This window comes from Vicugna pacos, chromosome 16, assembly GCF_048564905.1.
Source record: "Vicugna pacos chromosome 16, VicPac4, whole genome shotgun sequence".
Taxonomy (NCBI): Eukaryota; Metazoa; Chordata; class Mammalia; order Artiodactyla; family Camelidae; genus Vicugna; species Vicugna pacos.
Window position 1 is genome coordinate 2931249 of NC_133002.1, and position 22861 is coordinate 2954109.

Genomic DNA, 22861 nt, shown 5'->3' on the forward strand with positions numbered 1-22861 from the left:
TTTTGAAATCTTGATCTAGTAGGCTATCGATGTCTATTTCATTGAGCTTTCTTTCAGGGGATTCCTCTTGTTCTTTTGATTGGGAAAGGTTTCTCTGCTTCTTCATCTTGCTCATATCTCTCTGGCACTGTGGTTTATGGGGTATCAGTTGTCTATTTTGGATCTTAAGGAATTTATCTATCTAATGCCTATTTAGGAATAGAACTTAGGAAAAAAAAAAGAAAAGAAAAAAAATAAGAGAGAGAAAAATTTTTAAAAGAAGGGAGAAAGAGGGTTTGAAAACAGTGTATAATGAATAATAGAAGAGCGGGTTGAAGCAGAGTATTAATCGGGTTGAGACGTCCTTTTAAAACCTTTAAAAAAAAAGGGGGGGTGGGGAGATCAATATGTTTGAAGCCTGTGTCTAATCAATAACAGGACATCAAAACCCAAGAGAAATAGAAATGAATTAAGAAGTAAAAATTAAGAGAGTAATTGAAAATAGAACAGGTTAAAAACAGATTTAAAAAAAACAAAACAGAAACAAACAAAAAAGAAAACAAAAACAAAAGGGGGGGTTGTCGGTGTTCTCCTGGAGTCTGTGTGCTTTTAATGTGAAGTCCTTCTGTCTTCGTCCTGTTTTGGAAGCTCAGCTTGTTTTCATAGGCCCTCCGTTGGCGCCCTCTTCTGTGCTGCTCCCAGCACCTGTCGGCAAGCGGATCGCGCCTCCTCCTAACGCGGGGTCAGATGCAGCTCTCCTCTGCTGTGGGCGGGTGGGTCACTGCCCCTCCGGATGCCGCAGTCAGATGTTGCAGACTGGCCAGGCAGGAGGGCGGGTCGTGCCCCCTCCCAGCACCTCGGTCAGGGGTTGTGTTCCTGCCCGACAGGCGGGGGGGGGGGGGGGGGGGCTGCTCTCCCCCTGCCTGCGCCGCCGGTAGCTCCGCTGCTCTGTGCTCCCGCCCTGGTCTGTGCTCCGCCCTGGTCGCGCTCCGCGGGTGGGCTCGGGGAAGACCGAGGGGCAGCCCCATCCCTGCTCCGAGCCAAGACCCAGCTCCTTGTTTGTCTTTGTGGAGCAAGTTCTCTGAGGGACCAGAGTGGAAGGATCCTATCTGCCCCGGGCTGTAGGCCCGTCTCAGTCTGGCCCTTGAGGCTGCTAAGCCCCTCGGTGCGGACGCAGGTCTCGCCTCTGCCCCCGCCTGGGTGCTCAGCCCCGGAGAATATGGCGGCTCTGCCTGGGCCCCGCACCTCTTCCCCTGAAAAGTTTCCGCGTGTTTTCAGAGATGGGGGTATGCACCCTTCCCCGAGAGCACATCAACCTTGCTGTTTTATGGAGGGCCCAGGTTGTTCTGTCCTGTACACCCACAGCCACGGCGCCCAGCCCCTTGCAGTCCCCCAGAGCTGCCTCCGTGCAGCCGCCCCCGTCCTCCGCCCGGCTTGTGCAGCCTGGCCCTGCCCGTCGCTGCCGGCCCACGTCTCAGGCTGGGTGTCGGGGGGACGCTCTGTGCCCGTTTAACTTAGTTCTGTCAGATAAGGGCTGCTCTGTACAGATCCGAGCCTCGGAGGCTCCCCCTCCGTCCCGCTGGCCTCTCAATTGGAGAGGGGAGACCCAGCGAGCAAGCGGCAGTCCTCCTTTGCCGCTCCCTCCCCGCGGGACCCGTCCCGCGCTGCTTTGCCTTTTGTTCTTTCTTTTTTCCTTTTCTCCTACCAGATTTTTGGTGTCTTTATCTTTTGAAGTGGGCGATGTTCTGTCGGAGTTCCGCAGGTGCTCTGGTTGGCTGAGTGGGTCTGCAGATGTGGGTCTTGGTGTATTTGTGGGAGAGGGTGACTTACAAGCGTCCTTCTACTCCGCCATCTTGCCCGGAAGTGTAGGAAATAGTGATTTTTAAAGCCACAAGACAAGAGTAAGTGTAGGCAATAACACTGGTTCAAGGACTGAGCCCTGGGATACTCTAATGTTTAGAAGTCAGAAACAAGAAGAGGAACCAGCAAACAAGACTGAGAAGGACATCACCAATTATTAGAGAAACCAAGAGAGGATGGTGGCCCAGAAATTATATCAAGAAGGAGGGGAGAGATTGTATCAAATGCTACCAATAAGTCAAATAAAATGAGAATTGAGGAATTATCATTAGATTGGTAAGTCATTGGTGACCTTGACAAAGACAATTTTAGTGAACAGTTGGCTATTTGGGGTCTTTTGTGTTTCATACAAATTTTAACATTTTTGTTCCAGCTCTGTGAAAAATATCATTGGTAGTTTGACAGGGACTGCATTGAATCTGTATGTTGCCTTGGACAGGTCCCTGGTAGCTCACTGTGATTGTATAGTGGTTAGTACTCTGTGTTGTGTATGTTGCCTTGGGTAGTATGGCCATTTTAACAATATTGATCCTTCCAATCCAAGAACATGGTATATCTTTCGATCTGTTTATGTCATCTTCAATTTCTTTCATCAGTGTCATATAGCTCAGAGTACAGGTCCTTTGCCTCCTTGGGTAGGTTTATTCCTAGGTATTTTATTCTTTTGGGTGTGATGGTAAGGGGATTGTTTCCTTAACTTCCTTTTCTGCTATTTTGTTGTTAGTATATAGAAATGCAACTGATTTCTGGGTATTAATTTTGTATCCTGCAGCTTTACCAAATTCATTGATGAGCTTTAGTAGTTTTCTGGTTGCTTCTATGGGTTTTCTATATATAGTATCAAGTCATCCATGAGCAGTGACAGTCAAAACACAGATTTTAATCCACATTCAAAGCCAATGCTTTTCATCATGATGTGCTAGCTGGTCAGTTCTTCTAGACATGCAGCTAATTTGGGAGAAGGGTAGTGGTGTGCTGTGAGAAAGACCTTTTGAATTTGGGGCACAATTAAGTCTGTTTAAGATTAAGTCTGTAAATCAGATTCAAAGTGTAAAAATACCAGCCTATAGGGAAACAATTACTACCCTTGCTAAAAGTAATTTCTACCTCCTCTGATCTCCTATAGATTATAACTATACCGACCTACCACTTGCTCTTTTATTTGGGCAAGATTCTTAACCTATTTCAACTTAAGTTTCTTCATCTGTCAAATAGAGATGATAATATCTGCCAAGCCTGATCAAGTGAAATACTGTATAAGAAAGACTTGTAAAGTAGAATTATGTTTTAATTCTTTTAAAGGACTGTAACTACTTGAGGGTGGTCACTGGGTTATATATTTTTCTATGCACAGCACACAAAGGGATCATTTTATGATGTTTTGCAGGCACTTGGTAAATATTAGTTGAATAAATGAATGATTCATCAGACTTTTCATCCATTATAATAACCTGCAGCAGGAACATGTGGGCTGGCACAGCTTTGTTAGTGATCCCAGGTATATTGATGCCTTTGGAGTTCACCTGAGCAGTATCTTGGATCTTAATTCGAATAAAACACTTTTTGCTTCCGAGAACCATTTTAGTTCATTTTTAGCAACCTTGCCTGATGCGTAAACAGTTTGGCAGAGAGTGGGAATGTGATATAGTGGAAGCAGTTGGCTTGCTGACGCAAGAACACTTTGAGTTTGTGATGCTTCGCTGGGTGCAGATGGGTTACTGTGCCAGATGCTGTACAATATCATCTAGAAACAGGTAGATTTTAATATGACCATCTGAATTAAAACTGGCTCTTAGGCTTTGGTCATTCAAATTAAAATCTAAAATTAAAGAATTAATTTTAATAAAATTAAAGAAATTTAAGAATATAATTTGGCACCATTATTGTCTGAATAACATGCTTCTACCAAATCTGAGAAATTAGTTTTAGATATGAGCCTTTCCTGTTTAAAAATATCACTGTTCCAAAGTTGTTTGAGGTTGTCCTCTCCATAATGTACATATTCAGAAAGGCAGCTTTAATTTTCTACTTTGGCTCTGATCATATTAATTTTGAAAAGTCTCTGTACATTTCTTCCTTCGTTTTTCACTGTAACGCAAGAATAGGGGATAACCTTTAAGCACTTCTCGTGTACTAAAGAATAATATGGGCCTTAGGACTAAATGAAGTAAGCAATAATCTGCATATGATTTCAAGGGGTGTTTGAAGGCTGTTCTATTTTTAAATACTTCTACTAGTTAATAATGATGTCTAAAATTACAACACCAGAGGTTTGTTCCTTTGATTTGAGGTTTTGTTCTTGTTAAGATGCAGATATCCCTGAAGGATTTTTTAAAATCTGTTTTTAGATACTGTTCTAGGTGCTGGAGATAAAAGCAGTGAACAAAACTGACTGTGCCCCTGTGGAGGACAAGAGGGAGACAGAAAATATATTCACAAATAAGTAATAAGAAAAATGGTAAGGAGCTGTTTTTTATACAAAGTCGGTAAGAAAATCCTCTTTAATAATGTTACATTTGACAAAGACTTGAAGGAAATGAGGGCGTGAGCCATATGAACATCTGAAAGATCATCCCAGAGAGGCAATGAAGCAAGGAACAACGGGCCTGAAGGGAGTGCATGATTGGTATGTTTGAGAAATAACCAGGAGGCCAGGATGGCTGGAGTGGATTGAAGACAGACTAGAATTGTAGGAGGTGGTCAGCAATGTAATGGCATTAAGTTTGTAAGTATGCAGCCTTGAGTGGGTTTTTTAAAATAAACTTTTTTGTTTTGAATAATTTTAGATTTATAGGAAGCTGTTAAAATAATATTCTCATCTACCTCTAACCAAATTTCCCCTAATATTTTCATCTTACATTACTGACAAAGCTGAGAAACCAGCATTGATACATTACTATTAGCTAAATTCTAGACTTAATTTGAATTTCACAGTTTTTCTGCTAATGTCCCTTTTCTGTTTCAGGATCCAGTCCAGGATACCATATTGTACTTAATCATCATGTTTCCTGAATCCCTTCTGGTCTATGACAGTTGCTCAGTCTTTCACTGTTTCCTATGACCTTGACAGTCTTAAGGAACTCTGGCTAGGTGTTTTATAGAATGTTCTTCAATTGTGTTTATCTGATAATGTTTCAAAATGACTAGACTAGGGCTATAGTTTTTTTTAGAAGAATATACAGAATTGAAGCACCCTTTTCCAGGAGGTGGAGTTAACTCCATCCCTGCCTTTTAATGCTGACTCACTTTCAAATTAAAGTATATAGAGGAACATCGTACACACTGTCTTAACCAAGTGGTCAAGGTTAATATTACCAGGGATGTCATGTTGATAATGATGTGATGAACTGATTTTGATATAGAGATAACATGTGAACAAAACCTGATTTTTGAGAAAGCTTTGTCTACTTTATGACTTTTCCATATACTGTACTAACAGTACACATAATCTGTGGCAAAGTTAATTTAAATCTAGATTTTTGACATTTCTCCTTATCTTCCACAATTATTCACTACTTAGCGTCAGAGGTTATTGTCTTTTTGTGGTGCGTGTATAAGAGAGGGTGAGAGAAGAGAGGGAAAGAAAGAGAAAGGAAGAGGAGGCAGGCTTTGTTTGTGCCTGTTTTGTAGTATAATCCACAAGTATATCGTATCAGTAGTTGCAGTGACCAAAGACTATACTGAATTACATATGGTCAGTAGTTTGTTAATTTGAACAGTCCTAAATTTCATATCTTTGTAAGTCTCATCCAACTCAGAGTTGAATTATCTCAATTATATTGGGATATATATTATTATAGCCCCAAAGTTTTATTTTTATTGTAAACTTAAGGGACTTTTAAAATGTTTATCTCTTTTAAAATGCATTGTAGCTTATCTACTATGCAAGGTGGAATGGAATTAATATTGGACTAGTAGATTGAAAATCTGTGTTCTAGGTTCTGTCCCATTACTTCCTAAATATGAGTAATTTGCTTAACTCACTTTTCACATCTATAAAATGGAAATAATCATATCTTCCTCTGTGTCTGCTATTTAACATGCATTCTCAGAGGTGCTGCATTTAGATAGATTTTAAAGGTCATTACGTAGTTTGGGGAAAGAATAGTTTCTAGCAAAATGTTCCAATTAAGCAGTTAATTGCTGCTCTTTACAGGTTGTTGGTAAAGATTAAATGAGATTATATACATAAAAACTGCCTGGCACATAATAAATTCTCAATAAGCAGAAAATAGCTGATAGAGGTTAAGTTTTCTGTTGCCCTGCTTTCCTGATCCTATTTAAGTAAATACCCAGTTTAGCCTTGTTCATTCTTCATAAATCTTGATAATTCCCTGTCACTACAGAAATTATAACAGAAGCTAATTAATCAAATGTTATGGATACTATACAAAGAATTCCTACCTGTAAATTTAGAAGTTTACTAGAGAATTCCTATGATTCCTTCCAATTTTGTGATTTTATGTTTTAATGCCATTGTACTTATCCCACAGGGTTTGATAAAGGATAATATATGTGAAAACCTTTTGTAAACAGAGTACCATACAAATATGTGATATGATATATGACTAATTGGCTAGTTAACAGAGATTCCTTCAGTAAGTATGAGAACTATCGATATTCACTGGAAATTAAATGTGTTGAAATTTCTTTTTTTCTGGTGAGACCTAGAGATTATTTTTATTATTGTTGTTGTTGCCATTGTTATTATCTATTTATTTGTTTGTTTTCCTAGCGAAAGCATTATAGCACTTTTCAAATATAACATCCATTCTCCTATATTTCTTTCAGTCCATTTACTTCTATGATAGTTTTTCCTGAGGCGATGCCCAGAGGCATTACTATGGTTAAGGTTATAACTCAGCATTTCCATTAAGGAGACATCTTTCCAAAAACCAGTTTAAAACAGACAATAGTTCTCTGCAATCAGATTCACTCAGCTTGATGCCACTGCTCTTGGCTTTACTTAAATAGCACAGAACCAATTTTATGGTGACTTCAGAAGGGAAGCTATAGCTGGAAAGCAAAATGATTTTGAACCCTGCTACAGTGTCAGTTGACAATTATTTCTTCTTTTCATTATGAGAATAACACAATGCTTTGTACTGTTATGGTTCTTTACCTAAAAAAACTTTTACGATTATCTTTTTTTTTTTTAAGTTTTTTCAGTTTTTATTTATTGACCTTATTGGATCATTTCAAAGCCAAATTGTACCATGATGAACAAAGGTATTTTCCTAGATGTTTTTTATATAGTTCCTGAAAATAATTTCTCAAATTTCTCAGTAACAAAAGCCAGGCTGATATTCTTATTTTGTCCCTTGTTGCTATATTTTGTTACTTCCCCTGTCTTCATTCCTATTTCTTTTCTTTTCTTGATTTTCTTCCCTAGTTTATTTTCTGAATTTAACAGTGGGGAATCCATTTGACTGTGCTCACAGCAGGTAATAAGTACTAAGGTCGTCACTGGATTGGTTTCTTTGGATGGTTAAAAGAATAAGGGTAATTAAGCTTTCCTGAAGCTGCCAGCTTTATTGGGGTTTTGGTGCATATTTAAGGCTTATTTAAAAACAGTTCCTTGAGAAATTGAACTATTTAACCAGTAGAATTCCTAAGGGCATATTCCTTTATCAGGTAGAGATTACTTAGGTGACTGGAATTTGTGTCAAGTAAAGAAAATCCTTTTTAATGTAAGGCTAGATTTAATGCTGTACTATCTCAATGTGACTTTTAATGTTTAATTTATGATTTTAGTTTGGTGCTTTTTACCTACCTTAACTTTCCTGAAGAAGCTATTTACAAACAAAACATACCTTAAAAATTCAGCCTTCCAAAAAACTGAATAAGAAACACTTATTTAGCCTTGGAGATCTGGACGGGCTGGGTAGGTGAAACAGTCAGACATGCCTTTGACTAGAGATTTACTGCATCCTTCCTTGGAAGAGGAAAAGAAAAAACAAAAAGAAACAACTGGTTCAAAGTCCAAATTCATATTTTAAGAATGTAAGATGTCCAGATTGCTACAAGATTACCACAGTTTTAAGCCATGCTCAGACAGTGGTGCTTTGTGTGGGTTGTTCAACGGTGCTGTGCCAGCCAACAGGAGGAAAGGCCAGACTTACAGACGGGTGTTCATTGTAAAGAGAGCAGCACTAATGATCACACAGCTTCCTGAATTTGTGTGATATCGCAGAAAGCCTTATCAGTTCAGTAATTCTAGTTAACCTACCAAGATAATGTAGTTTTGTTTAATTTTGTAACATATACAGCAATGCTCACCTATTTTGGTGTCAGTTTTTCAATAAAGTTTTGACTATGGGCAAAAAAAAAGAAACATTTATTTAGATACTTTCAAAGATTTGAGCTCATGTATGATCTTTGCTTCTTGAATCCAAAATCTAAATCTAGATAAAATATAGAAAAGACATTGTTTTTATAAGCTGTAGTCATAAGATAGAAAATTTTATTAAGTAAACTGGGATGTTGATATCTTTAAGACCCCAGGCAGTCAACTGAACCATAAAGTGAGAACAGCTATCACCTCTTCTAGTCAACACAGAACTGCCCACTTTTACAACTTCTATTCATCATAGTATTGAATGTTCTAGTCAGAGCACTTAGTCAAGAAAAAGAAATAAAAGGCATCCAAATTGGAAAGGTAGAAGTATAATGATCTGTTTGCAGGTGACATGAGCTTATATGTAGAAAACCCTAAAGATTGCGCACACACACACACACACATAAAAGAAATCTGTTAGAATTAGTAAATGAATTCTGAAAAGCAGCAGGATACAAAGTCAACACACAAAAATCAGTTGCATTTCCATACATGAGCAATGTGAATAGGGAATTACAAAAACAATTCCATCTACAATAGGATCAAAAAGAATAAAATACTTAGGAATTAATTTAACCAAGGAGGTAGAAGACTTTTACAATGAACTATAAAACATTGCTGAAAGAAATTAAAGAAGACAAATATGTATTCCATATTTGTGCATTGGAATATGTAATTTGTTAAGATATCTACCCAAAGTGAAATATAGATTCAGTGCAATTCCCATCAAAATCCCAGGTATGTTTTTTGCAGAAATAGAAAAACCTACCGTAAAATTCATGTGGAATCTCAAGGGACCCCAAATAGCGCTAAAATAAACTTGGATTAAAAACAGAAAACCAGAGGACTCAGACTTCCTGAGCTTACTATAATGCTTCAATAATTTAACAATTGTGGTACTGCATAGAGACAGATACAAAGTCCAATGGAATAGTATAGAGAGCCTAGAAATAAATCCTCGCGTATATGGTGAACTTATTTTTGGCAAGGGTGCCAAGACCATTAATAGGTAAAGAAAGGTCTTTACAACAAATGGTGCTGGGAAAACTGGATGTCCACATGCAAAAGAATGAAGTTGGACCCTTATCTAATACCATATACAAAAGTTTACTGAAAATGGATCAAAGACTAAAATGTAAGCTCTAAAACAGTAAAACTCCTAGAAGAAAATCTAGGGTGAAAGCTTTACTACATTGTATTTTACAATAATTTCTTGGATATGGCACCAGCAGCATAGGCAACAAAAGGAAAAACAGACAAACTGGACTTTATGAAAATTAAAAATTTTGTGCATTAAAATACACTATCAACAGACTAAAAAAAATAACCCAGAGAGTAGAAGAAAATAGTTGTAAATCATATACCTGAGAAGGGATTAATATCCAGAATATATAGAAAACTCCTAAGGCTCAACAATAAAAAAACAAACCCAGTTCAAAACTGAGCAAAATACTTGAATAAATATTTCTTCAAAGACGATATGCAAACAGCCAAGAAGCACATGAAAATATGCTCAACATCACTAATTATTAGGGAAATGCAAATCAAAACTATAATGAGATACAACCTCACACCTATTAGGATGGCTACCAACGAAAAGAAGACAGAGAATAATAGGTGTGGGCGAGGATCTGGAGAAATTAGAACCCTTGTGTACTGTTTGTGGGAATGTAAAATGAATGGAATCGTACAATATGTGGTCTTTTGTGACTAGCTTCTGTCATCTACCACAATGTCTTCAAGTCTTATCCATGTTTTTGTATATATCAATATTCTTTTATGGCTGAATAATATTCCTTTGTATGAATATACTGCCTTGTATTTGTCCATAATCCATTGATGGACATATGGTTGGTTCTACTTTTGGCTATTACGAGTAATACTTTGAACATTCATGTACAAGTGTTTGTGTGGATGTATAGTTTTGCTTCTCTCGGATATGTACCTATGAGTGGAATTGCTAGGCCAATCCAGTGTTATGTGTAAGATTTTAAGGACTGCCAAAGCTGCTCCACCATTTCACATTCCCACCAGAGATCTACGGGAGTTCCCAATTTTTCCGCGTAGTTGCCAACACTTGCTACACTACCTGTCTTTTTGATTATAGTCATTCTGTGGGTTTGAAATAGTATCTCATTGTGGTTTTGGTTAGCATTTCCTTCATGACTAATGATGTTGAACATCTTTTCATGTGTTTATTGGCCATTTGTATGTCTTCTTTGGAGAAACACCCCTTTTCCACTTTAAAACTGGGTTTTCTTTTTATCATTAAGTTGTAAGAGTTCTTTATACCAGATACCAGTTCCTCATCAGATATATGCAGACATTTCTACTGTTCTGTGAGTTGAATTTTTACTTTCTTGATTTGTGGCATGAAAGTTTTCATTTCTGATGTAGTTCAATTTAACTCTTTTTTTTCTTTTGTTGCTTGTATTTTTGGTTGTCATATTTAGGAAAACCGTTGCCCAGTCCAAGGCCATGACATTTTACTCCTATGTTTTCTTTCAAGATTTTTATAGTTTTAGCTCACATTTAGGTCCTTGTTCCATTCTGAGTAAATTTTTGTGTATGGTGTAAGGAAAGAGGGTAACTTGTTTATTTTGTGTGTAGACATCCAGTTATCCCAGCATCATTTGTGGAAAAGACCGTTCTTTCACCTTTGAATTGCCTTGGCACTCAGTCAATGATTTACATGTTACTAAATTCAGTATCTAAATTTTCTCTTATCTTATTTGACTTCTCAGCAGTATTGACACATTCCCTCCTTCAAATTGACCATCGGACCAGTTGACCATTCCCTCCTTCAAATATTCTACTCTCTTGGTTCTCCTTTTACTTATCTTGCTATTTCTTTTCAGTGTTTAATGTTCCTCTCCTACCAAGCTTCTGAATGTTGGGTTTTCAGTTATGGCTGTGTAACAAATTGTACAGAACTTAGTGGCATAAAACAATCATTTATTATGCTCACAGTTTCTTTGGGCCAGGAACTCCAACTGAGTAAAGCAGGGTCAGCTTGTCTCTGTCTCATGATGTCTGGGGCCTCAGCGGGAAGACTCAGACTGGGACTGGTATCATCTGAAGGCCTGTGCCATTACATGTCAAGCAGATGATAATAGCTATTGACTGGGAACCTCATTTGACACCCACATGAGCCTGTCCATGTCCCAGGGGGAGGAGATGGGGGGACGAGGGAGAGGAAAAGGAGAAAGGGGAGGAAGAGAGAAGAGAAAGCCAGGGGGTGCCATGTAGTCTCAGAAATCACACAGCATCACTTTTGCCACTTCTGTTTTCATCTCATTCACATTTGAAGAAGGGGAAACAGATTCTGTCTCTTCATGTGGAATGGTAAGTTTCTTAAAGAGCATGTGGGAGAACAGTCTGCCACAGTCTCTTCTGGCCACACAATTCACATCCTTCCTACATGCAGAATACCCCTCAGTCTCCCAGCTTCATCCCTTAATGACACCAGGTTCATGCTTGAGGTTCAGGATGTCAGTGAGGTTTGGTCCAGATAAGAGTCCTCGGGTTTAATTTCTTGATGACAGCTCCTTCAGCATAGTTCCATTTGATCTGAAAACTTGGGAACCAAAGAGGCAAATTATCTACCCGCTTCCCCACTACTACCCAACGTACGATGGTGAGCAGTAAGATAATCTTCCTGTTTCAAAAGAGGGAAAACAGGAGGCATATAGGCACTGGTCCATAGCAATTCTCTTTTTGTTTTCTCTATGCGCTCTATTCTATTTCTATAGTTTGAAATACTGTTCATACATTCATAGCATCCAAATTTCCTAACATCTCTGAGCTCCACACTAACATATCTAGTTAACCATTCGACATCTTCACTAGGATATCTTACAGATTTTTCCAAGTTAATATGGCTAAAATGAACTCTTGTTTTCTGCTTTACCCCTTTTCCTCCACAAACTTGTCCTTTTCCTGATTTTTCCATCTCGGTGAATGGTGGCCATCATTCATTCACCTAATTGCTCAGACCAAAGCCCAGGACTCAGCCTTTTTTTCTCTCTTTGCACCTCTACATTCAGTAATCAGCGAGTTCTATATTTTCTTTCTCCAAAATATACTCACTTTTTTTCATCTCACCTGGATTACAACAAGCTCCTTATTGGTCATTCTCCTTCATTCTTGCTCCCTTCCAATTTCCTTTGAAAAGTAATTAATATGTCTGGTTATGACACTCTCTTGCTCACAATCTTCCATGTTTTCCCACTGCATTTTGAGTAAAATCCGAATTCCTTACCATGGTCTAAAAGATCCATATAACTGGCCTATTCCTGTTCCTCTGACCTTATTCCCCACCTCCTTCCCCCTTACCCACTGTACTTAATCTTTGGGCTTCTTTCAGTTCCTCAAACATACCGAGCTCTCAGAAGGGGTCTATACACATGCTAAGTCTCTGCCTGGAATGTTTTCTCCCAACTTGCCACCCCTACAGGCCTGAGGCATGGCATTCCTGACTGTTCTAGAGGGTACTCCCCTTTATTGTTCTCTATCCTATTTGTTTCCTTTATAAAGCTCATCCCAATTTTAAGTCATATCTTATTTGTTTACTTATTTATCATGTGTCCCTAACCAGACTGTCAGCCCCACCAGATCAGGGACCATGTCCATGTTATTCACAAGTAGATACCCAGTGTCTGGGCAGAGTGCCAAGCACATAACATGGTCTCAACAAACAGGCACTGAATATTGTTTAAAGGTATAATTTTATTTGAGACAGTATGTTAATAATAATAAGTAATTATTAATAATGTTAAATGTGATGATTCCTACTTCTTACTGAAATAGCCTTTTATTTTTCTCTTTCAGTAACTGCCCTTCCTTTTTGGCTGCTGCTTTAGCCAGAGCCACATCAGACGAAGTCCTTCAGAGTGATCTTTCTGCACATTATATTCCAAAGGAAATGGATGGCACAGAAGGGACTGTGGGTGAGGACCTTTCAACATTGTTTGTTTAAAGTATTAAAATCATTTCATGTGCGGTGATCCACAGAAAATGTCTGCAAAATACTATATCTGGTCATGTTTACCTACTGCTTGATTTTGTAGCAGTAAGCCAGAGGAAAAAAAAAAAAAACAGAAAAAATATTTTTTCAAGCTAATCAATAAAAGTAGGGAAAAGGAGGGGAAAAATACAGGCATATTTTGAAACCATGTGAAGGTAACTGGAACAAGAGATTATCCTAACAATATATTATCATAAATAATATCTAGATAAATGGAAAGAATAAAGTGAGAAATGTGAAGACACAACTTCACATGAGTAAGAGAGGGGAAGGAGACTTTGAGAAAACCTATTTAAAATGTTAGCTTATCTTTAAGAAGTTAAGTAAAAAAATCAGAGAAGAATTCAAGAAATCAGTTGTAACAAAACTTCTCATTAATTAAATTTTTATCTGCCAAGCAATAAAGCTCTTTATGACATGTATGTAACATGTGATTTAAGTGCATAAATCATTGTACATCTTTTTTCCAGGTAAATTATGAGGCTTTATTTATTAATGAAGGCATATTTATTAATGTTTTAAGCTTATACATATTTGACAGATTCTAAAAAATACTGATTTTTGCAAAAATTAGGGAATTGCTACTCAAAATTGAGGAATTTCAATGTTTCATTCTACTTGTTTTATTTTAAGCATTGCCTTTAAATGTGGTACATAAGGAGCAAAGCATGTATTAATGGATCAGAGCTAGATCCCAGAGAATGTGAGGCAGATATAAAAGTAAACATCCTTGTTCTTCCTTTCTCTCTCAGATCATTTTTGATAGAAATTTGGCAAGGAAGGAATTCCTCTGCTTGTTTTTACTGAGAGTAATTGATTCACTTGGAACCAAATTGTTCCAGAGTCAAGTTGGATGGAATTCCTGCTACAAAGCATTGGTCTTTCCTCTGGTACTGATGCATGAAATAAAAGCCCTGTAATGAAAAGATGAGGGAGATTAAATTCTGCTTCACTGCAGCCAGGGTGATGGCTGACTCAGCTCTAGCTCAGCACAGTGACATTAACGACTGATGAGTAATTTACAGCTGTGAGGGGGTGGACTGCTACTTTGGACAATTTTCTCCTTTTCGCACCTATTTTATTTTATTGTATTGTATTGTATTGTATTGTATTTTAATTTATTTTATTTTTCCATTTCAAGCAGCAATTATATATATAATGATGTTCTTACACCACTTCCTGCAGAAAGAGAATACTTACCGTAGCAAGAGTGAAGTGTTGCCCTATGTGCCTATTTTGAAAGAATTTTCTGAACCCCTATCAGCTAGCAAAAGTGAAACGAAGGGTTTTCCTTTTGGTGGATATCATTGGTCCTTCTGATTTTACATTTTTCCAAGAGAGAAGCCAGTAATGTCTCCATGCCATTGCTGTGATTCAGAATGATCTATTATAATTCTTAACTATTTGCAAATCCTTAATCTGTTTAACCCAAATCACTCAGCGTGAACTACGCTAGGAGAATGTCTACAGGGCGTATTGTGTTTATCCACACATCAGAGTGGGAAGTGAGCATACTGAATAAGGTCTGCTGTCATTGTCCTAAAGGCACTGAAGTCCTTACTGAAATGTCTTTTGTCTCTCCTCTTAGGTGTTTCCAGAAACAGACTTAAAGAAAAAAAAAAACCCTTCAAGTTCTTTTTATGTTTAAGTCATCCCTAATAGGATGTTCGTTAAACAACCTTGCATATCTGTTGGCAGATATAAGTTCTGTCCAGACAACCTAAAATCAATTTGAAATGTCCTGTAAAAGTTAAAAATAAGGTGAAAATGATCACTAACACAGAGGAAATTAAAAGAATTATGAAAACTTTGTGTAAATTATGAAAACTCTGGTTTTTTTCCTAGAAATATACAAATTAACAAAACTGTACCTAAGAATAGAAAGAGATTGAGAAGATTGTCAAGGAGCTATCTTCCTAAAAGGACAAGGAGTAGGTGATTCTGCAGGTGAACATTTACAGTCAATGACAGATAATTCCAATGCTTTTTAAAATGAATTATCCAGTTGCATAGAAAGGGATGGAAAATTTGCGTAGCATAACACTGATAGCCCAAGAACTTGCCCAAGACAAAACTAAAATAAGAAATGAGAGATCAGTGTTAGTAATCAATGTAAAAAAATCTTAAGTAAAATATTTGTATGCTGAGTACAACAATTAATTCATTTGATGAGTATTTTATTGAGGGCCTACCATATGCTTAGCACTGGGCTGGAGAAACAGCAGTGAAAAAAACAAAAATATTGGGAAGTTTATTAGCATAATTTGTATTTATTAATAGGTCAAAAGAAAAAAAAAAACCAGAGTAATCTCTAAAGATGCCCAAAGAAGCATTTGATAAAATTCAATATTCACTCCTAATTTTAAATATGTACTTAATAAAGTAGAACTAGATTACATCTTGGACACTGTAGGACAAAATCTGGCTCATACCAAAAATCTAACATTCATGCTTAAAGTATACTCAAGAATTTTTTAGTTGCAAGTGGCCGTTAACACAATTCAAACTGGCTTCAGTACAACAGAATTTATTGGCTACCCTTCAAGGTAAGGGCTGTGCCGCTAGATTCAAGGCTCCACATGATGACATTAGGACCTGGCATTGCTCCAGCTCTCAGCTGCACTCTCTTTGATTTTGATTTTATTTACAGGCTCCATGTGGTGGCAAAATGACTGCTAAGAGCACCAGATCTCCATCTGCCCAGGTTCAAATCAAGCAGGAAAATAAGAGTGATTTTATTCAGTTGCTCTTACGTAAATCACAGGATTCACTCTAATCAGTCTGACTGGGGTTATTTCCCATTCCTGAACCAATAACCATGGCCAGAGGAATGTGATTCTCTAACTGGCTAGACCTGAATCACATGTTTTACCCCTAGTGCACATGGACTGAGAATAGAGAAGAAAATGTTCCTGGTAGAAAGAGGAGTGTTTGCTAGGTGGCAAATAACACATTAAAGCAAAGTTCTGACTCAAAACAGCAAATAAATAAAATAACTAGGAATAAATTCAGTAAGAAATAAGAAGGACCTGTTTTAAGACTCTATTGAGCAACATTAAAAGGATTTAAATTAATGGAACAATATAGCCTGTTCCTGGATAAGACTTAGTATGAAAAAGAAGTCAATTTTTTCCAGATTACTCTATAAATTCAATGTGATCCCAAGCACAGTGGCAACAGATCCCCCCCCCTTGAACTTGGCAAAGTAATTAGTTCATCTGGAAGAATAAACATATCAAACTACCCAAGTGAACATCTTTTAAAGTTAAGAATAATAGGAAAATTAGTCCTCCTTTTATATTAAAACATGTTATAAACTTATACTAATTTTTAAAGAAATGGCACCATTGTAGAAATAGTTGGAGAGATTAGTGATGCAGAATAAACACTCAAGAAACATACAAATGTTTTAATATTTTAGTCATTATTTAATTTATTTAAGTTTGCATATTCATTTATTCCGTAAACATCTAACAAGCTCCTGCTATCTGCTGGGTCCTGTGCTCTGACTAATCAGGGACAATTAAGACACAGTCTCTAACTGCAGTCTGATTTGGGGAAAGTAGAACATGGGTGTGAGTCAGATAGGCCTGGGATTGACAACGGTATTACCTGTTTGTGAAATGTTCCAGAGATACAGAATGTAGCAAATACCCAATAAATGTTACCTATTGTCACAAAATGTGGGAAGAGCTATAGTAGATGGTGTGAACAAAGTGTAATGGGAACATCAGGGAAGGAACGCCTGGGAAGGGGTAGGGAACGGGTCCAGTGGTTACTAAAAATGTCTACACCAGTGTTGTCCAATAGACAACACACTAATGGAAATGTTCTCTCTCTGCACTGTCCGACGTGGTAGCCAGTGGCCGTGTATAGTTATTTTGTACTTGAAAGATAGTTAATGTGACCAAAAACTGAATTTTAATTTTATTTAATTTTAACTAATTTAAAGTTAAATTGCCACATGTGGTTAATAAGCTGCCCTATTGGACAGTACAGGCCTATATAATAAGAGTGATATAAAAAGTAATCAAGCCGAAGAATGATACAATGTTTTATATCATTATCTGGGAATCTGGGAACTATCCTGATAGTTAATATCAGTTATCTGTTTCACTCCAGCCCATGCTCCCTCAGAGTTTCTGAATTCACTTACTGTTTTGCAGTCCTCTGTTCTGATTGGGTCGAATGCACACCCAAATATAGGGTCTGCATTTGGGGGAATATGCTGCTGCAAAGACCAGATAGGGTGGAGTTAATACAAACAGGGAATTGCTGGCCGAAAGAGACAGTCTCTGGCAACTGGTGCTTTAAAAAAAAAAAGATTGGAGTTGCTAAAAATGATGAAAATGTTGGGTTGTCTGTTGGCCTCAGTTTTTCCCCCACGCACACCTCCTCAGGTTGTATTTGCTCTTTGAACTTCTTTTCTCTTGCAAATGTACCCTTGATTTTTAATTATATAAAAATGTCAAAGGGGACAAAGTCACAAACAGGGTTTGCCACCCTGTACTATGTGAATGAGGAAAAAAAAAGCAACGAAAACCTTGAGATCAGCTTTCTGAATACAGCAATTAAAAAAAAGAGTTTTGAATAAGAAAACAGGTAAATGTAGTTACAGATTAAGGTAACAGCAAGGTAAGGAATAAAAAATGGGAACCTAAGTTCCCAGGCCAGTCTAGAACACACACTCTCTTCTTTGAGATTTGTGTTCTAGATCAGAAGAGGCATGTGCAGCCATTGCCCATCTGGCACACATTTTCTCAGGCTGTCAAGCTACATTGGATTTAGTGAAATAAAAAAATTTTTTTCTCTGAGAATTCTTAATTTTTCACTTGGGATGTAGGAGGAACCTCTAAAACACTGGCCTGAGACAACCTAATCTTCCCTTGGTTATTTCAAAGCTGCAGCTTGAGTAGAGGACAACTTGAGTGGAAGACGACGTGAGACAGAATCTCTTCAGTACTATTCAGTGTTGCTTAAAAGGCTTACACATCTGTCCAGCCACCGAGGGATGCAAGACAGCCACAGAAGTCGGCTCGTCTGCTCCACTTAATAGGTCAAGTAGTAGACTTAATAGTCCGGCGTGAGGAATGCTCTGATGGGCACCTCCTTTTTTCTGTCTAGGGTTACACACATGGACAGAATTTAAGCACATTTTCCGTAGAGAAATATAAAACTTTTAGGCTCACTTGTTAACCTATGGTCTAAACTGTTTAAGCTACTGCCTAAAACTTTAATTAAAAAAATCAAATAACAAGAATACATAATGTAGTTCTGAATTATGACCAGTCATAGGGAAGAAAAGCTAGGGAACTGGAGGGAGGTGAAGGAAGAGGTCAGCAGAAAAGAGACCAAGACGAATGGTAATCAAAGTAAACTCTTCTTACTTCTGTAGCCTGCAAATAAATGCTCTGTATTCATAAGCCTTTCATTTTCCAATTAGTTGGATAACCGCTGCTCATATTTCAGTCATTCTTCTAAGCATAGGGGGCCTGGGTCTCCAGATGACAACCATGGCAGCCAAACAAAAGTGCTCTGAACTAGGTAGCAGTGGCCAGAGCACTTCCCAGGCTGGAAGAAGTCCAGCCTAGGGAAACGTCCAGCCTGGTCGGAGGTTTTCTCCTTATGACAGAAGCACATCTTAGAGGCAGCTGCTGGGGGATGATTTTCTACTAGATGGGGTGTCATTTTCTCTCTTCAGAAGCAACACATCCTTTCTCTTGAGAAGAAATTTCCTCTATTCAGGAGGAGTTTGACTAAGGTGACCTACTTCTGTCTTTACCAAGCGGGCAAGTGAAAAGCGGTTTTACAAGGCTCTTCATTGGGGGTTTCTGTGTTTCTTTCACAGAGATTGAGACGGTGAAACTGGCCCGTTCTGTCTTCAGCAAACTACACGAGGTTTGCTGCAGCTGGGTGAAAGACTTCCCTCTCCGCAGGAGACCCCAGCTTTATTATGAGACGTCAATCCACGCCATCAAAAACATGCGCAGGAAAATGGAGGACAAACATGTCTGCATTCCCGACTTTAATATGCTCTTCAACCTAGAGGTAAAGGGCGCTTCTGAAGAGTCAATGAGATTCTTAAAAACAAAACAAAACGAAACACTATCACGGACCTGTTTTCTAACAGGAGAATTTCCAATATGCTCTAAAAACACCTTGGATAGGCTGGAATAGAACTAAGGGCAAAATGGCACAAATTTGCTGTCTTTAGACAAAAGAAAAGGAATATTTATTTTATGTTATTTTGAATAGGTAATGCATTCACATGGTTTGTAGTCAGAAAATAACAATCTGTCTCTTATCCTTGCCTCTCGGACACTTCAGTTCCCCTCCATGGAGGCCAGCAAAGTTACCAGTCCTTGCATAACCTTCCAGAGACATTCTATAAACATACAAACAAAAAAGAAAACTGTTATATCTCAATAAAGCTGTTTTTATTTTAAAGAAACTATTTCTGTAGTATAACCCAATATTGTCTATTAAGTTACCACATTACTCTGTAGCTGAAGCAACACAAAACACAAACATAAAAGAATGAATTTGAGACTGAGACAGTTTTCTGATTTCATGTGACTTTCTTTTTTAAATCTTGGTTGGTTTCTGAGATAGGAAAGTAGCTGGAGTTACATTTCACGAATCTCTGTGACTGACAAATTGGATCATATGAGCCTTGTCAACTTAATAACCATTTTCTTGTTATCTTCCTCTTCTTTTTCTTTTATGTTAATGCAAACAGAGGTAGGTTTGTTTCCTTTGCCTGTCACTTGCCTCTTTTCTTCACTCAAGTCCATAACTTAAAAATTACAATGTAGTGAATTATACAAAGCACGCTGTTTCCTTCATGTAGGAGCTAAGTTTAAATTTTAGCTGACTGTTATGATTTGATAAGCAGTGATGGTGGGCAGGTAATTGGTGCTTACGTTACAAGGTAGATCAGCTGATACCTCGCCCATGCAAGTGTAACCCCAAAGGCCTCAGTGTGATCAACAGTCCTTAAATCACTGCACCCACTGGAAGGTTACACTCAGGTTCAAGGGCATCACTGCAGTTTGTTGATCTGGTTGGTTTTCATTTTGCCTCAAAAGCAACCCAAAGGCCTAACTGAGAAAGGAGCACCTTGCTATCAGTGCAGCAGGCTTTGAGGTCAATTTGGCAACATATACTTAGAACCTTATAAATTTTCACGCCCTCTGATTTAATAATTATACCTTTAATTTTATATTACAAGGAAACAGAAATGCAGAAAATTGTTACGTATGTTTTATTTGACAAGTGTTTTACACATTGTCAATAAAAAACCGGAAATGATCTAAATCATTATAAATAGGAAATGATAACTATGATCTGCTAATAGGCTGTGTAGTACATATCCATTTAAAATAAAGTCTGAGTAATCCCTAGTTACATGGGGGAGATGCAGTGATAGGGTAAATGACAAAAAGCAGGATATAAAATTTTATGTACATCATGATTCTTATTCTATTAAAAATTTGTATGTATAGAAAAAAGACTGTCTGTCCATGGTGGGATTGTAGATATTTATCTCCTTCTGTACACTTCTTTACTAGTCTGAATAAACATATATCGTCTTTATAACAGGGGGGCACAGCAGTATTTTCTTTTTTTAAGAGATCCACTTGGCTCCTTTCTGTTTCTTCTGATAGCATGTTGTTTAAGAATCTCCAGCCAGTCTCACATTGTTTAAAGTTATATTCTCATGCCTGCATAAAGCTGTTACTGCCCCCTTCCTCTCTGCAATGATCCCACAGCAGCTCACTCATCATTGAAAAACTGCTTGGATATGCTATTTTTCCATTTTACCCTTAGCCTGCCAATTGAATTGTTTTAAAATTACTGCATTAAAAAAATCTATTTATTTATTTTAAATAAAAAAATTTTATTGAGGTATATTGGTATACAGTATTAGTTTCAAATATACAACATGGTAAGTTAAAAATATTATAGATTATAATACTCCATTTAAAGTTATTATATTGGCTATATTCCCCGTACTACATAATACATCCTTGTAGCTTATTTATTTTATACATAGTAGTTTGTGCCTCTTAATCCCCTTATTTTACCCCTCCCCCTTCCCTCTCCTCACTGGTAACCACTAGTTTGTTGCCTATTCTGTGAGCCCGTTTCCATTTTGTTATATTCATTTGTTTGATCTTTTAGATTCCACGTGATAACATACATATTTTCTCTGATTTATTTCACTAAGCATAATACCCTCCAGGTCCATCCACATTGTTGCAAACAGCAAAATTTCACTTTTTTTATGGCCAAGTAATATGCCGTTGTGTGTGTGTGTATGATATCTCCTTTATTCGTTCATCTGTTGATGGACACTTGGGTTGTTTCCATGTCTTGGCTATTGTAAAAGGTGCTGCCATGAACATTGAGGTGCCTCTATCTTTTTGAATTAGTGTTTTTGCTTTTTCTGGATACATACCCAGGAGTGGAATTGTTGGGTCGTGTGGTAGTTCTATTTTTAGTTTTTTGAGGAACCTCTATTCTGTTTTCCATAGTGGCTGCACCAATTTACATTCCCATCAACAGTGTATAAGGGTTCTCTTTTTTCCCACATTCTCGCCAACATTTGTTGTTTGTAGAATTTCTGGTGATGGCCATTCTGACAGGTGTGAGGTGATATCTCATAGTTACTATTTGCATTTCTCTAATAATTAGTGATGTTGAGCATTTTTTCATATGCCTGTTAGTCATCTGTGTATCTTTGGAAAAATGTCTACTTAGGTCTTCTGCCCATTTTTTGATTGGGTTGTTTTTTTGATGTTGTGTTGTATGAACTATTTATTTTGGGTATCAACCCCTTGTTGAAAATGAGTACTTCTTTAGTACAAGGTAGAAATTCTACATGTCAGGACATTTTTTCTAAAGAGTTCTGTTTATCAGTATCATCTTTAATGACATTATAGGTGGTATTGATTAAGTTGCTAAATTAAGTAGCTGTAATAGCTGTATTAGGTAAAGATTTCATAATATTAGGGTGTTATCATTACTTTATGGACACTTATATTTGGTACTTTAGTAAATGTAGTATATCCTCTAAAAAGAACTTTTTCCCGATGCACAATTACACCTGTTGTCTTGGTAGTCCTTCCAAAGCCCCGTGACATAGCAACTCGTCCCTACCTAATAGGTGAGAAAACAAGTACAAGAAAATTATATGATTTACTTTGTATATTTTATTTACTTTGAATGACAGGGCCTGGACTCATCTGAGCTCTCTGAACCCAAGGAAGAAATCAAAGCTTGCAAATGAAACTCATTACGTAGTGTTGCCTAAAAGGAACCCAGGATTCAGTAAGAGTTCAGGGAGTTACAGATCTCTCAAGTGAGCTGGATCTGAGATTTAAACACTTGAAAAGAAAGGAAAAACTAAGTACTTAATGGGTTAAATGCCATCTTGTGATTAGGCTTCCTTTGTCAAGACAAAGGACAGGTTTGGAAGACCCTGGCAGCTGCCTTAGGGCTTCAAGCAGTGGGTGAGCAAGGAAATGTGAAGCTACATCTTAAATCAGGGGACAAGGTACAGGGCATATAGACATCTGTCGTAGCTCAAGTTTGGCTAACCAACTGAGAGACGGTGTTATTTACGGTGAGAATACAGTGTGACCTTGGATGAAGGT

General features: G+C 37.6%; 1 protein-coding gene and 1 pseudogene across 6 annotated transcripts in view; both read left to right on the forward strand.

Annotated features, from left to right (window-relative positions):
• The window catches only part of PPM1E (protein phosphatase, Mg2+/Mn2+ dependent 1E), a 117206-nt gene that overhangs the window by 84387 nt on the left and 9958 nt on the right, over positions 1-22861 (forward strand). For 4 of the 6 annotated variants that reach the window (XM_072940225.1, XM_072940226.1, XM_072940229.1 and 1 more), the window contains 4 exons: positions 4188-4297; positions 6333-6437; positions 13007-13125; positions 19051-19250. In XM_072940225.1, coding sequence (XP_072796326.1) covers positions 13101-13125; positions 19051-19250 — 225 coding nt within the window. In that variant the 5' untranslated portion in view covers positions 4188-4297; positions 6333-6437; positions 13007-13100. The remainder of the gene's footprint in view (positions 1-4187; positions 4298-6332; positions 6438-13006; positions 13126-19050; positions 19251-22861) is intronic. The other 2 variants (XM_072940223.1, XM_072940224.1) reach the window with 1 other exon arrangement.
• Positions 7655-7995, forward strand: LOC102545383 (small ribosomal subunit protein eS27-like pseudogene; annotated as a pseudogene).